Source organism: Galeopterus variegatus, unplaced genomic scaffold, assembly GCF_000696425.1.
Source record: "Galeopterus variegatus unplaced genomic scaffold, G_variegatus-3.0.2 Scaffold1596, whole genome shotgun sequence".
NCBI lineage: Eukaryota > Metazoa > Chordata > Mammalia > Dermoptera > Cynocephalidae > Galeopterus > Galeopterus variegatus.
The window spans coordinates 300,033-314,027 of record NW_007727707.1 but is presented as its reverse complement, the minus strand read 5'-3'; the positions used below and the strand labels follow the sequence as shown (position 1 = coordinate 314,027).

The 13,995-nt window shown below is 41.1% G+C and overlaps 1 protein-coding gene across 1 annotated transcript in view; it reads left to right on the top strand.

The window, feature by feature from the left end:
• The window catches only part of ETV5 (ets variant 5), a 57,854-nt gene that overhangs the window by 13,689 nt on the left and 30,170 nt on the right, over window positions 1-13,995 (top strand). Inside the window, exons 6-7 of the mRNA XM_008577879.1 lie at window positions 12,338-12,467; window positions 13,309-13,596. Of these exons, the coding sequence (XP_008576101.1) occupies window positions 12,338-12,467; window positions 13,309-13,596 (418 nt within the window). The remainder of the gene's footprint in view (window positions 1-12,337; window positions 12,468-13,308; window positions 13,597-13,995) is intronic.

Genomic DNA, 13,995 nt, shown 5'->3' with positions numbered 1-13,995 from the left:
AGGTTTTCTGTTTGGAAAGGTAATTTTGTACTGAGGACAAGATGCAGCTATTTAGTGACAGACCATTGTTCTTACAATTCACCATCTATGAATCAGGACATTCTTGAATTGGTATGTACACCCAAGTTGGGCTCCTCTTACTTACATGACCACTTTTGGGAGGTGAGAAGGAACATTAATCCAAAAAAGTCTTTCCTTCCATTTTAGCCAGATGTAGAATAGAAACCTTTAAAAATCATCTATGTCATTATTATTAGTATTGATAGAGGTGAAGAAAAGACAAGGCCAGAATCCCAAAACCCACTTAGCAACCAGCCCTCCTAGTTGATGACCAAGGACATAACCTGCCAGCTTCTCTACCCTGGCAAACTTGCTACTGGACCACAGGTTACCCTTGATGACTCTGTTGCTCTGAAGGCCAACAACAGGTCAGTCCATGCCTTCCTGTGACAGGCCCATCACTCTGAGCTCTTCCTGGGGCCCTCTCAGTCTTTGGAGGGCAGGAGCAGCTTCCAGCCTCATGCAGAGGAGGAGGTAGACTGCTTAGAGGACTTCTTTTGCTCTTCCTAGCCAAAGCCATGCCCTCTTTGTCTGTCCCACTGTCTGATGTTGAGGACCTTTGTTATCCTTGACCTGGATCACCTTTTGGAGGGAGGTAGTGAAGAGGTAGGGGGAGCCTTGAGCTCCCCCTGGAGTTTGGAGTACGCCCCATGTTTTGAGGGGTCAGCTGAGTGTACTATCCCACCTCTTGGGTTGTAATTATACACTATACAATGATCTCCCAAGCTGATTTTCATGGGAAAAGTGTAGTTTTTCACCTTCTGATCAATAGTATTATTTCAGTTGGTGAATTGCTTGTGAGATGCCATGTGCTGTTCTGCTGGCCAGCCGCTGCCATTGCTGGAAGAAGCCATTGGAGGGGGAAAGGGGGGAATTGTTTTGCTGGATGTTGTAACCATTGAACTGGGCCTAGCAGAAGCAAATCTCCAAACTGCCTTCCCTCGCTCTGTGTTATATGAAGTCACTAGAGAATATAAACCTTCTAGTTCAAATAATATGGTTCCAACAGTGTAAGAACACCGCCAAGTAAAGCCCTTTCCTATAAAGTGTAAGCCCTTGTCAAGTCAATCCTTCCTGCAAAGAAATTAAAATCCCTTTGTAAGTGAAAAACCACTATTGTCATCTTTTCCTTCCTTTATCCTAGTCAGAAGGGCTTCGTTCTGGGGTCTAATGGCAGCAACAGCCTGGGACCCCCTGAAGCTGGAATTGTTAACGTGCTTTGGCACCTTCAGAGCTGGATTTCTCCATTGTTGAATCTGTCTTGTATCCCATATAATCCACATTCCAGGAAGCAGTAAGGGCATAAAATACCATAACACTGGCCCTATACAAACGCATTTTAGAAATGCCTTGCTCTCCAGAACCAATATGCACTCTGCAGCATCTTGTCATTGAAGCACTGATTCTATATACAGCCAGCATTTCCCCAGAGAAAGCAACATTCGAGAAGCCTAGTCATTATATGTGTCGTAACCTAGACCCATACTGCTGTTGTCAGCTTGTGTCCATGGCAGAGATTTAGGGTTATCTGAAGAAACAAGACATGGAAGAGAGGCTTACAGAACATGGCCTCATGGTTTTAATGTTTTCATGATATCAGTTCTGTTATTTAACTTAAAGCTCAGGTGGGGGAAATTACCAATAACTTTTTTTTGTTTGTTTGATGGCTCACCGATATAGGGATCTGAACCCTTGACCTTGGTGTTATCAGCTCCATGCTTTAACTGAGAGAGCTACAAATGAGCTAACCGGCCAGCCTTCTATTGATAACTCTTAATTCCTGTATCCTAGGAGAAATTCCACTACCTTTGCAGGTGGCCTCTTAGAGATATTTCAGATACCACTCTCTACTCATGCTATTTATACATTTTCAGAGTTGGTTCAGTTCTTTTCTAAGCTCCTTTTCCTCCCTTTAATTTCTAACTCATATTCAAGGCCTCTAGGTTTCTATTTTCAGAATTGTAAAGTAATCTTCCAGTGTCCCTGATAACCAGGTGTTCTGCCAACCCATTTATGAACTGAGTGGGCTCTTTGGAGAAAGAGTCTCTACACTATCTTTCAAGCAAGGTGCCTAGCATTAGGAGCTCACCAACAAAATTCCTTGCATCCCAAAAATCTTCCCCAGAAAGGTCCCAACTCTTGAATTTCCAAACACTTGGTACAACCTCATCTACTCTTATGGGCAAGAAAGGCATTTCCTTCCCTCACTTCTTTTTTCACTGTAGCAAGCCCTCGCTCTAATTTCAGTGGTTATTATTTCACTCTGGTATTCCCCACCATTTTTATGCAGGTTCATCAAAACTTCAAAAACTTGAATCTCAATCTTAAGCAGATCTTGTTCCTATACCAATGTAATCCTAACCCTATTCATTGCATCTGTCTTTTCCCATGGTCCATCTCATGATAAGGTCAGAGCCTTTTTTCTTCTGCTGATTATATTACTCCAAGTTTCTTAAGTCTAGATCATGAAGAGTAGAGTGGTTTTTTTGTCTACACACCAATTCCTGAAGCCTCTTTTCTGCTGACTATAGTTTTTTCCCACTGCATAGGAGAAATCTGATTCCAGGAGCCAAATGTTCCAGGAACTAGCTTTACCAGTTCCTAATTTGGCTCTTGCGTTATTTATTGTACAGAAAATGAAATTGGCCTTATAGGAAGGGCTTCTGTAATTGTTTATTGACAAATTCTGCTACCTCATGGTATAATCCTATACCCTGCAGCCCTGACATACACTACCAGGGTGACAGTCAGTCCTTTTCCTCCCCAAGAAACAAAAGACAAATAGGAAAAAATACCCTGGCGTAATTAACACCATAACCCCCTCCCATCATCACTATTAGTCACTAATCTAAAATCCTGAATTCTGCAGCCAGGCCAATCCTGAAGCAATCCTTCCCTATACCTACTGATACCAAATCCTATCCCAGAGCAGAAGCTTTGCTTTCTTCATGTAGGACTTGGCCCAGGACAATTACAGCTGTTCTTGCAGTTTGAGATTATGGAATGAGCCTACCCTGGAATCTCAGCCCTGTATGTGATATGTCCACCTAGGTGTTAGTCATGAGATGTTTGGAGGGCCTGGATTCCACACCAGAGTCCTCTGCCATCCTTGGGTCCCAGGATTTAAATGCACAGGGGATTCTCTAAGCCAACATACTTTATTTTTCAGTCTTTAGCTCCATATTTCTTTATGATCTCCTGGCCTGGTAAGCTAGGTTGGGCCAGTTGGAGCCCACAGAAACTCCTGTGCCTTTTTCCCCTAAGGCTCAGAGCAGCAATAGCCTAGGCCACCCATTTCAAGCCTCTCCTCCTCGCCCTGGTCCTGGCCCTTCACAGTTTGGTGATGGCAGCTTTGTGCCCTCTTGAGGAGTCCAGGGATGAAATCTAACAAGTTGTCCAGCTGTTCTGGTAATGTTCTAAACCTGATGTTCATATATAGTCAGAAGGAGTAGAAATTCATCATTTTTTCTCAGGAATGTTTTGTGGTCTTGAGTTGGGCATATGTTTTAGTTCTTGATATATGTGCATTAATATGTATATGGAATTACCAATAGGCGTTATTTTCATTGATCATTTTGCCCTTTCTAGGTTGTTACCTTATCCTTTCTAAGTGGGCCAAGGCCAACAAAATATTTGAGAACCACTGGCTTAGACTTTAGAGTATGACCAACATTTATCCTGTGTAATTTTGGATTCCCGGGGCTATATTATCCTTCTGATTTGGTAACAGGTCAAAGGTTGCTTTTTTCATGTGTGAATGCACAGTTTTGGTGTTCTTAGCATTTCTACTTTTGACATGTTAGTCAATTGTAAGATAAAGGATTTTTTTCCTCCAAATATCTCAGAGGACATGGGATATAATATCTGTCTTGTTGATTTATTTTTAAAACATATTGCTGCATTTGCTTCATCTCTGTGTATACTCACATATACTTTTTCTTTCTGAACCATTTGAAAGCAAGTTGCAGACATTATGACATTTCAACCACAATACTTTAGTGTGCATCTCCAAAGATTAAGGACATTCTTCTATGTAGCCTAAGAAAATTAACTTTTATTCAGTAATATTCGGAATTCCCCAGTTGTCCCCAAATGTCTTTATAGTTGAAGTTGATATTGTTTTTGATCTAGGATTCAGTTAAGAATCATACATTGCATTTATTTTGGTGCTTCGTTTATCTTCTTTAATCTGTAGCAGTCTCCCCACCTTTTTTCTGCCCCTATAACACTGAATTTTTTTTTTTTAAGAGTACTGGCCAGTTATTTTATTGTTGTTAACTTTTTTTTTAGGATACATTTTTAAAAGAACATCTGGAAATGCTGACATTAGGCCTGGCAATCTGTATTGTTGATTCTCTCACCTCTCACATCCACATTATTGGATTGAACTTAAAACACTGATAAAAGAGCAGAGTGTAGCAAATGGAGATGATTGGGTCAGAGATGGTTTGTGCATGTTTGAGGCTTTTGAGGGACTCATTAAAAATTTTTATGACAGCTTGTTCAATAGTTGATTTTACTATTTATGGGTGATTTTTACTATATTAAAAAGAGAACTTATGCTTACAAAGGTTAGCTGTGTTAGATATTAAAGAAAACAGCACATTCCCCCATACCTACTCCAGTTCTGCTTTTAGAACTTGTGCACCCTAACTAAATTTGATAACATTTCCAATTTTTATTTTTGAAGATTATTACTAGGCAGGATCATTGTTAACCATTAAAATGAGTTTGAGTGTGCCTCTTATTCTGTTTAGAAATCCAAAAGACATCTCCTTCTCCAGATATTCTTTTTAAGTACCAGAACTTATCTGCTTACTTTATCTCCTTGTGAACCTCCCTGGTTCCCAGGTTCCCAGAACAGGGTATTATCTACTATCATTGTCATTCAGTAGTGCTGCTGTAGCAATTATAAAGAATATTGAGATATTAATAATAAATTTTATGCCTGAAATGAGTTTCTAATCCACTCAGTCCTAAAATAAAGAAATATTTCTGACCCGTTGTGGTAATATGGTAGAACTTAAAAAGTAAGCCTCATCCTATCTATGTCTCTTTTTCTACTAACTAGCTATTTGAGCTTTGTCTCAAAATTCATCAAAAAAGGCCAGAGCTAAGAACAGGCATCAGTATGCTGGATAAAAGACCTTCTGGCTTTGTTTGGCTTTTCAAACCACAACCCAGGATACATTCCCTCTCGTGACTTAAAGCTCTCTGGATTTTGCCAGTGGAGTACTCAGACAAGTTAAGGGTAAATCAGGGGAGAAAGGAGAAGAGGCCACCTCTGCTCTTCCCTGGTGGATCCTTCAGTTCTTTTTTGCCAGTGCCATTTTTATATTCACATGTCCCTCTGCACGATAGTCTTTTTCTCTGCCTTCTTTCTTCATGTTCTACTCATTGCCACAACCAAAGAATAGTATGAGCAGATGTCTCAGGCTCCCCTCACCCCCACCCCAATTCATGAATTAACTAGTACATAATTCTTCCTGTAGAGGGAAATAATGTGGGGTTGCAGTAGTGTAAGAGAGAAGCAGTGACCCAAAGCTGGTGGCCTAGAGAGTGGCAAGCTTGGGAGTAGGCCTTCACTTTTGGATTATGGCTCTGAGATCCTGGGAAGTATCTGGCCATGACTGTTTACATACATTCCACATCACATTTGTTCAGAAGTGCTGTGGGAGGCTCTGGAGACATAGGTTGGCCACCTGAGACATAGCCTCATGGACATGCCATTCAGAAGCAGAAATTGGTGTTCTGGTTAACTTGCATCATGAGATACAAGTTTCCATGTAAAGTAAGAGGATCGTGGCTGTTGACATGTGACCAAATAAGGTCCTCCCCCGAGGTCAGGGCTGCAATGCTGATTTTGGAAAGATGAGTCTGCCCCACATGAAGGTAATGAAACTGAAGAAGGGAGGAAGAAGACCCCAAAACAAAACCTGAATGGTGGCAAGTGGTAGAAGACAGGCAAAGCCTGTGTGAAGCAAAGGAAATAGGATGGGCTTAGTCCTTCTCCCCTCAGACCACAGTATCACTGATTGGCAATTTCTGTAACGCTCTGCAGCCACATAAATGTTTTATGTATTCGCCACAAAGTCTGTGACAAATTGAAACTTTAATGATTAGGAAGCATCAGAGGAAAGCGTTGTTAGACAAGGTGGTTTTTGTCTTTCTAAAAAAAAATTCCTTCTGAATGGAACTGTCATTCATCATAACATTCAACAAGAGTGTTTTCCTTCATTTTCATCCTTGGTGCTGTAATAGTGTAGTTCACTGTAGCACTGGCAAGGGGTGGCTGCCTTGGACAGAGTCCACAGGCCTGTACTTGTGGGCAGGAAACAGATTCTGTCAGCAGAGGGAATTATTTCTCTTGAATGGACCAGTTTGTGTATTTTATCTCTTTTAAAACAATTGGGTTATTTCTTTGGAAGACTGTTTCTATACCGTCACAGAAGAAAGATTTAATAAGATTTGAGAAATCTTAGTATTATTAACTCAATGGTGCTTTTTGACCAGGATAGGGCTGCTTTTTTTTTTTTTAAATAGTAGTTTTAATTGAAGTAACAGAAATCATAAGGGTATAGCTGCTTGATGAGTTTTCATAGGCGATATGAGCATTTAGATCAGTTAACAGAACTTATCAGAATATAAGAAGACTCCTTAACAGACACTGTCCCCTTGAGAGTAACCTCCATCCTGACTTTTTTTTTCTTTTTTGGTGGCTGGCTGGTACGGGGATGAGAACCCTTGACCTTGGTGTTATCAGCACCATGCTGTAACCAAGTAAGCAACCGGCCAGCCTCATCCTGACTTTAAACACCATAGGTTAATTTTGTCTCTTTTCAAACTGTATAGAAATGGATTCAATTCATACAGTGTGTATGTTACCCTTTTGTGTCTGGCTTCTTTTGCTCAACATATTTGTGAGATTTGTCCATGTAGTTAAGCGGTAATTGTAATTTCTTTATTCTCATTTCTGTGTAGTGCCGAGATTTTGTTTGGGGTTACATACCTATAGATACATTTCAGAAAAACTGATATTTTTACAATATCAAGCTTTCCAGTTCATGAACATGATACATGATATAGCCTTCCATTTATTGTGAGTTCTTTGATTTTCCTCTGAGTTTTGTAGTTTTCAGTGTAGGCATCTTATGTGTCCTTTATTAGATGTTTTCCTAGGTATTTTATGTTTTTCTTGCTGGGGTAAATGTATTTTTTAATTTCACATTGTTTTAGTTACTATATTTAGAGACAGTTCTTTTTATAAATTGACCTCGTATCCAGTGACCTTGCTAAATTAGCCTATTGTTTCTTATATTTCGTGGATACTCTTATATTTTCTATATACCCAATCAGACCATCTGTGAATAATGACAGTTACATTTCTTCCTTTCTAATCCATATGCTATGCATATATTTTTCCTGCCTTATAGCATTGGGTAGGCCCAGGCCTGATTTTTGATTCCTGTGTCAGATGGAAATATCTTCTAAGGAGTTCCCTAGTTTAGTAAGAAAAGCAACTGTGAAGTTAAGTTGGTTGACATGAACATCATATCTAAATTTAAAATGGTGTTATGGTGATATACAAAGCAATACATTGTACTTTGTAGTGCATACCCACAGATAGGAACTTAATTAAATCTTATAAGCTAACACCTTTTTCTTTCCTACTCTTGACAAGCAAGATGCTTGTGTATATTTCTGCATGTATCCCTGACAGAGTTCTTGCAGTCAAATAGGAATCCAGACAGCTCACTCAAAGTGTTCCTGCCTCAGAGGTGGTAGCAAGGGAGGATTGTCCAGAAGTTATTTTAAGGAGGGGCAGGGCTTCTGGGGAGAGAGATGGGGTATTCATGGCAACAATGTGGAGTCAGTGACTGGCTGTAGAAGATACCAGTCTTCCAGAGTGCTTGCAACTGTCTAAGTGAGCAGAGGATATTGATCAGCTGGAATATAGAAGGGGAATGAGACCTTTTAGGTGCAACACTAGAATGGGAGGCAAGAAATGCAAAAAGTGAAGGCTGCTGTAGTCAGAGATGTTAGCTTTCTGTAGGGGTGAAAGAGAGATCCCGAGCAGTGTCCTAGAAATAGGGGAAGGTTTAAGTCGTTGCGTGGATTTAGGTATATGAGGTGTGTCTTCCGCTGGAGAAAGTAGAGTACACGTGAGGATACAGCTCTGAGACTTGGCAAAAACTATTCTTCCGTTGTCTGCTCCTGCATTGTCTTCCTTCTCCAATTCTTTCCCTATATCTTATAATGCCTTTTTGATTTAGCCTTTTTTCTCTCAGATTCCCTCTGGGAGACGATATAATGGAATGACTCCGAACTGCTTAGGTAGGAATCCTGGCCACTTACTAGCTGTGAGACTATAGCAAGTTACTTTGACCCTTGTTTTCCCATTTATAAAATGGAGACAATGGGAGCAGCTTTCTCATTGGGTTGGGAAGTTTGAATGAAATAAGATACGTAAGAGCAACTTGGCACGAAGTAAATGGTAAGGGATCTGTCTGGCTGCATCTTTCTTGGTCTGTCTTCCTTGTTCTTTTCCAGAGGTATTAGTTCTTCTCATCCATTTTTTTCCTTTGTTCTAGGGCACTTTCTCTCAACCAGGTGTAATGTGATATTTTTGTTGTTTTAGTTAAAAAAAAAAATTATGTCTTCTATTTTTAATGTACAAAGTAGATGAGTGGAGTGGAATATCTCCCATTTCTATCCATGTGGTAGAAGATTGCCAAAATGACAGTGGGGAGCCCTTGACGCCCCTCCCCTCTCATAGCAGCGGCTCTGAGACCCTGAGCAATTCCTTTGGGCCTCAGGGTCCTTACCTATAAGTGTAAGGTCTTGAATTAAGTGTACTGAGGCCCAAGTCTATCTCTAACTGCATATATGAGAAGATGCTAATAGTCAGATCCCTCACTAAATTATGCATGCCAATGGGGAAAGGACCATGTCTGTTTTGCTTAGCATCATACCACCAGCGCCTCCAGAATGCTTGGCCTGTAGAGGATACTCGGAGAAAGAAGGAAAGAAAAAAGGTAGGAAGGAATGGAGGGAGGGAGAGACAGAGGGATCTTTATGACAAAGAAGATGGTCCATATTAATCAAGAATCATCATCAGGGCATCACTGACTTTGTGGACCCATCTTCTATAACACTGAGCTTAAATTCAGTTTCTAATTCTTGAAGGTGTTTGTCAGCTCAAATAGTCGACTTTTTTGGCATTTCTTTTCCACTCCCTCAAGAATTTATGGTCTTTTTTCAATTCCAATTTATTGCCATTCTTTATAGTCTTGGGTCTCTATCATCATTTAGTAAGTTGGCTGTGCAAAGGTAAATACTCTATTTTTGAAAGCACAGGGTATAATTACACAATATCATAGCACCATCTGCAAGGTGCTGTGCCATTTTCTTTATTTCTTAAGACAGTGTCACATACCTCATTTTACAAATGAGGAAACAGACGGAAACAAGGAGCATTCCTTGGGCATCTGAGTTCCTGCTTTAAATAAATCACTACCTCTGACTAATGCATGCCATGATCAGGCTCCTTCACACATTCTCTAGTCCAGCAGACCTTTGGGGAGCTGACCCTTCCTCAGAGCCCCTAATGGCTTTCCTGTCGGTGTAGATCTGTGAAAGCTTCCATTCTTGTTTCTGCAGTGTTTCATATTCTTCTCCTCCTCAAATGGTTGATTTCTGGGGGAAAATGTATTTATGATTAACATTGTACCCAGCGTTGTAGGGTAGATGTGGTCTCTGCCTTCAATGTTAAAAGCCAGTTGAAAATATAATCCGTTTATTTACTGATCAAATATTTTTTGAACTTCCCTTTTGTATAGAGAACTTAAATTTTCACATTTAAGACAATTTGGGGGTAGAAGATACTATATAATTTAGAGCAACCCACTAATAGTACTGTCTAGCTTTGAAAAAACAAAGATGTCAAAATTAGCTGGCAGTTTAGGTTCTCTTTTTAAATGGATATATCCTATTCCTGGAACCATTATAAAATTCTTCTTTCTGGGCAACTTTAGTTTACCCTTTAGTGTGTGTTAGTCTTGTCAGTGGAACTGATAACTTTTATAATAATATTGTAAAAATGTCAAGACATTTCTACAACCTCGAAATGATAAAACTGAATTATACCATAATTGTTTTTACTTTCCAGACTTAGGGAAAGCCCTGATTATAAATGATCACCTTTACATAAAGTAAGAAAAGTAGATTTTTCAAGGACTTGTAACTTTTGTTTAAATCGGGGCATCATTACCTCTCATTATTATTTTGCCGGAACTTTTACGGCAGAAGACCAGTGCAAGGAAGGCCTGCACTGGAGGGATGGTTTTCCATGTCACATCCTCTGACTCTCTTCTCATTTACTAACGACATTCAAACAATAACAAGCTAAGCTAGTTTCTGTGTCTGAATGTCTGAAAACATTTAATAACAATTGAGTGTTGGTTGCCATTGATGTCACCATCAAAAAATCACAAGAGACGCTAATGACTTCTAAATATAATCTGCTAGTTCTCAATTTATTTCATGTACTCAGGAAAAGCAGTTGGAGTTATGTAAGAAAGGAATTATGAAAACCTGTCTTTTCTAGTCAGTCACTGGCAAGATTTTACAGTGACATTGCTTTATAACCTTGTCATCTGTGTTAGAGTCATTGTCTCATGTGTTCACTCCTGAGCCCAGAATTTGGGGTTGTAGGAGGCACCTGAGAAACCAGCTGGCCAGAAGGTTGTTTAGTCTTATCATACAGAAAAAGGGTGATCATTCAGCTCATGCTAGCTAGTATAATCACTCAGAATTTAAAAAGCACCTGAAAGTGTTTTAGGAGTAAACATTGAGTCAGACAGAACATTTTAGTGGGTCACCAGGGTACTGGCTGTGGTTAGCTATTTAACGAGACCTTTGATGCTGTGGAAAGTGGCCAGCACAGAAGCTTTGCACATTCTCCTCTCCCACCTTCCAAGGCCACTGGATAGGCAGTAGCTATTCTAACTCAGAACTAGAAGAAGACAGCCCTCATCGTACAGCATCTTTAGAGTTTGTCCTTCTCCTTTAGGCAAAATGCCCTCTCTGAAACAATTTAGCTCCTAGTAAGACAGAAAAGGCAAACCTGGTTTTTCATTCTTTGGGTTTTGTTGGCCTCTGTGTGTAAGCCGCCTTGATGTGAAAGATTCTTGTTACTTTGCCCTCTCAGAACCATATATGGAATATGTAGCTGGCTTCCAACATAAAGCAGCAGCTCCATGTACTTATTTCATGACTTCAGGAAAAGTCATTGGCACCATCTACGAAAGCACTGGTTATGAAAACCTGCCCTCACTAGTTGTTCACCAGGGCAGGCCTAGAGCAGATGTTGTGGGCACAGAGGTTGCCAGGACTTCTCCTGTATGCAGTTAGCCTTTCCTAGGGAGTGGGCCAGTCTGTTGTTTCATTCCTTTGCTTTAAAAAAAATTTGTAATGCCCCTAAAGTTGAGTATTTCTTACTCACAGCTGATTATTTAGAGTCACTTGAGGATGGACTTTTAAAAAATCATGTTTAATTTGTAAATATACCTCTGAATAAGAAATGTATTTGCTACAGCAATTTAAAGCTTTTGATAAGCTAATGTGTAATGTCTACCAACATATTTTTGGCTGTTTTGTCCTCTTTGGAAACAAAATTCTTCATGTCTGCAACTCTTGGTATTCTACTACCACCTGTATTTTTCCTGAAGACCCATCACATACAGGATTTTTTTTTTTTTTCCTTTTTGTCTTTTTTCGTGACCGGTAACGGATTGCAACCCTCAGTGTTGCGCCCGTACCGGACCGGGACCGGCAACGAGATCGCAACCCTCAGTGTTGCGCCCACACCTCGCTCAGCCAGTGAGCGGCCGTCTGTATGTGGGATCCGAACCCTCGGCGGGAGCACCGCCGCACTCCCAAGCGGCGCACTGTAGCAGTGCGCCACCGGGCCGGCCCCACATACAGGATTTTTAAGGGTTTCAGAGCCTCTGGGAAGTAAGACCCATGACCAAAGAAATTTGGGAAAGAAAGACGTGACTAATTAAAAGTATGAGACGACGATTTCTAACTTTAAAGAACTTTTAATTGGCTTTAGGTGGAAGGTTATATGTTTAAGTATTTTGCTTTCTCTGATGTGAGACTTGACATGATTTCCAAGAACAATTAGCTAGTTGCAAGGTTTGCAGAAGGAATCATTGTGCTCCCTGCTAATCGGCTGTCCTCTCTCTGTGCCTCCCTCATCCCTCTTTTGATTCAGTGGTGCTTCATGCCCCACCTCCAACCAAGATCAAACGGGAGCTGCACAGCCCCTCCTCTGAGCTGTCCTCCTGCAGCCATGAGCAGGCTCTTGGTGCTAACTATGGAGAAAAGTGCCTCTACAACTATTGGTAAGTGGAACCACAGAAAGGCTGCCCAGAAAGGCTCTGGGAATAGACATCAAACCAAGTGTTCCAGGTATTATTCAGCAGAGCTTTGGAGTAAAGCAAACACTTCTTTCCTGACTATGTAACCCTTGAGTTGTAGCCCAGTGTTAGTGTTGTGGCTCTGCAGGGAGCTAAGTTCCTATGGTACTGAGCCCTTCTAGGGAAAGAGCCTTGAATGCTGGGATATTTGATCTGTGGCTTCGAAGCAGGTAATATATTTTTCTTCATGTCTATCCTATGTTAATGTGAACTTTAAGCACCAAAGAAGTAATCTTCAAATCAGAATACACAAAAAAGTTTCAATTCTTATGCCCTTTACTTAAGAATATCCAGGCCTCAGGAATGAAGCTTTAATTTTAAATCATTCTTTGCTCTAGAAGATAAACACAGATATGCCTGAACGGGGGAGGAGAAGGGTTGTTCATTCAAGTGATGTTACAGCAGAAATTTACAAGGATTCTGGCTAATTCCTGGGAACCCTGGAATACTTGAGAGAGGGGACCATCCACACCTACATATGCATACAGGAGAATTCTTTTAGAAAAGGGCGAAAAGGAAACCGGAAGCAGAGGCTAAAATTATCTTTGAGAAAAATCACTAGAAGTGTTAAACAAGTCCCTGTGACGCAGTGTGTTTGTCACTTTTCAGAGGTACAAATATTCCCTCAGGGCTGCTGGCAATTTAACTATGTTAATGCTGTCATTTCCTGGCAACAATGGGCTGCAAACTAGCGTTGTGCTGGACCTGGTAACCATGCTAATGGCTTCATCACAGCTAATGGTTCCTTCTCTTTTTCTGTTTACAGTGCCTATGATAGGAAGCCTCCCTCTGGGTTCAAGCCATTAACCCCTCCTACCACGCCGCTGTCACCCACCCATCAGAATTCCCTATTTCCCCCACCTCAGCCAACTCTGCCCACCTCAGCACATACCCCTGCAGCTGGCCCAGTACAAGGTGTGGGCCCTGCCCCCGTGCCCCATTCACTTCCAGAACCTGGACCACAACAGCAAACGTTTGCAGTGCCCCGACCACCACATCAGCCCCTGCACATGCCAAAGATGATGCCTGAAAACCAGTATCCATCAGAACAGAGGTGGGTGCCAACAACAGATCCGGCTTCCTTCACTGTCTCCATCACCCCTCTCCTGTCTTCAGTGGGGGAGGGGAAGCCATCTGTCATATTTCCCAGGTACCTATGAAACTCTCATTCCACAGAGGCCCCTTATGAGGTAAGTCTAACAATGACGTGAATATGACCTATTGCTATGCCACCCTGTTCCTGAGGTACTCCCCGTGGTTTACAGACATTGCGACATCCTTATGAAGTAGGTAAGGGAGAGATCATTGGTACTAACCCCGCCCCCCCCGCCCCCCCCCACAGAGCTACAGCAAGAGTGACTTGCCCAGGCCATACAATCTGTTAACCTTCACCGAGGGCAGGTTTCCTGGATACTGTTTACTAGAATTGAACTTTGGTTTATAGTTCTGCCCA